Source organism: Seriola lalandi, unplaced genomic scaffold, assembly GCF_002814215.2.
Source record: "Seriola lalandi dorsalis isolate HSWRI2012SDOR001 ecotype SW California unplaced genomic scaffold, Sedor1 jcf7180002054820, whole genome shotgun sequence".
NCBI classification, from domain to species: Eukaryota; Metazoa; Chordata; class Actinopteri; order Carangiformes; family Carangidae; genus Seriola; species Seriola lalandi.
Genome location: NW_019525373.1, coordinates 51,274 through 52,641, shown reverse-complemented (window position 1 = coordinate 52,641; position 1,368 = coordinate 51,274). Strand labels below are relative to the sequence as shown.

The window sequence follows — 1,368 nt, the reverse complement described above, 5'->3', positions numbered from 1 at the left end:
GTGTTTCACTTTAAAACTCTACTAAATATAGAATTTGCCCAAACTCTTGTTGTCTCCGTGACATTTACAGCCAAGCCAAACTTCTTAGACAAATCTGTCATTTTAAGAAAACCTCAATTATTTACCAGTCTAGATGTAATAAAACACAACTGCATATCTTCACAGACTCAGTGTTAACTTCTGGTGAATTCAGCATTAATACAATTATATTATACAATAATAATATTATTTTATCTTTATTTTGTAATGTATGTTGGCTGCAGTGGTTGTTGTTGTTTACTTCCTCCACATGTCACTAAATAAAGACTTTTCTCAAACGTTTGCAGAAAACAGTTTGTGTATTTCAGTTAGTGGATAAAACCAAATTAAATATAAAAATACAAAATGTAATAACTGATAAAGAACTAGTCTTTATCTCGTGTTGTTTTAAACTGGGGCTGTTTTATTTATTTTTGCCTCTTTCCCTTTGCAGCCAAACATTACGTAACGACACGACTCCGCTCTCTGATTGGCTGAGCGGCCTGTCAATCACTGATCTGGCGGCCAATGGCAGCCAGCGGCAGGCGATACAAACTGACAGCCGCCATGTTGTGTCTCCGGGGGCCTGGAGGGACGTCCGGTAGTAGACGGTGGATGTGACCGCCTGCTCGGCAGCTCATAGGGAAGGGACCGCAGCTTGAAGCCATGAGCCGTCCGTCCTCAGCCGGAGCCGGAGGTGGAGGACTCGGGGCCGGGAAAGCAGGCGGAGGAAAGCACGGGGGCTCGGGAGGCGCAGCTGCCGCCGCCGCTGCCGCCGCAGCAGCCGCAGCAGCAGCGGCGGCTGCCGCCGGTGTGAGCTCCGTGGCCGGGTCTGGGTCGGCTGCCCCTTCCTCCGCCGTGTCCCTGCCCACGGCCGGCCTGCCCGGGCAGTCCACGGAGCTCACGGCGCTGTTCGAGTGCCCGGTTTGCTTCGACTACGTCCTGCCGCCCATCCTCCAGTGTCAGGCGGGTCACCTGGTCTGTAACCAGTGCCGTCAGAAGCTGAGCTGCTGTCCGACCTGCCGAGGCCCGCTCACCCCGAGCATCCGGAACCTGGCCATGGAGAAGGTGGCCTCCACGCTGCCGTTCCCCTGCAAGGTAAGACTCACCTGTTCTCCCGCCAACACAGACAACTGTTCACTTTTCATCACAACTTCCGCGTCAACATGCTAACCGACAGGTGTGTGTGTGTGTGTGTGCGCTCGCTCTCGCGCTCGCGCGCGTGTCACATGACGTCACAGGGGACCACGGGATCAAAACAAACCGTGAGTTCGGTTCCGAGTCTGTGTGAGAACCGTGTTTTGGTTCCGAAAGTCACAAGCCCGTTCACACTGAGAGGAAGGGGTTGCA

The 1,368-nt window shown here is 52.6% G+C and overlaps 1 protein-coding gene across 1 annotated transcript in view; it reads left to right on the top strand.

The window, feature by feature from the left end:
* Positions 1–549: 549 nt before the first annotated feature.
* The window catches only part of siah2l (seven in absentia homolog 2 (Drosophila)-like), a 16,883-nt gene continuing 16,064 nt past the window's right edge, over positions 550–1,368 (top strand). Inside the window, exon 1 of the mRNA XM_023426247.2 lies at positions 550–1,116. Within this exon, the coding sequence (XP_023282015.1) occupies positions 685–1,116 (432 nt within the window). The 5' untranslated portion in view covers positions 550–684. The remainder of the gene's footprint in view (positions 1,117–1,368) is intronic.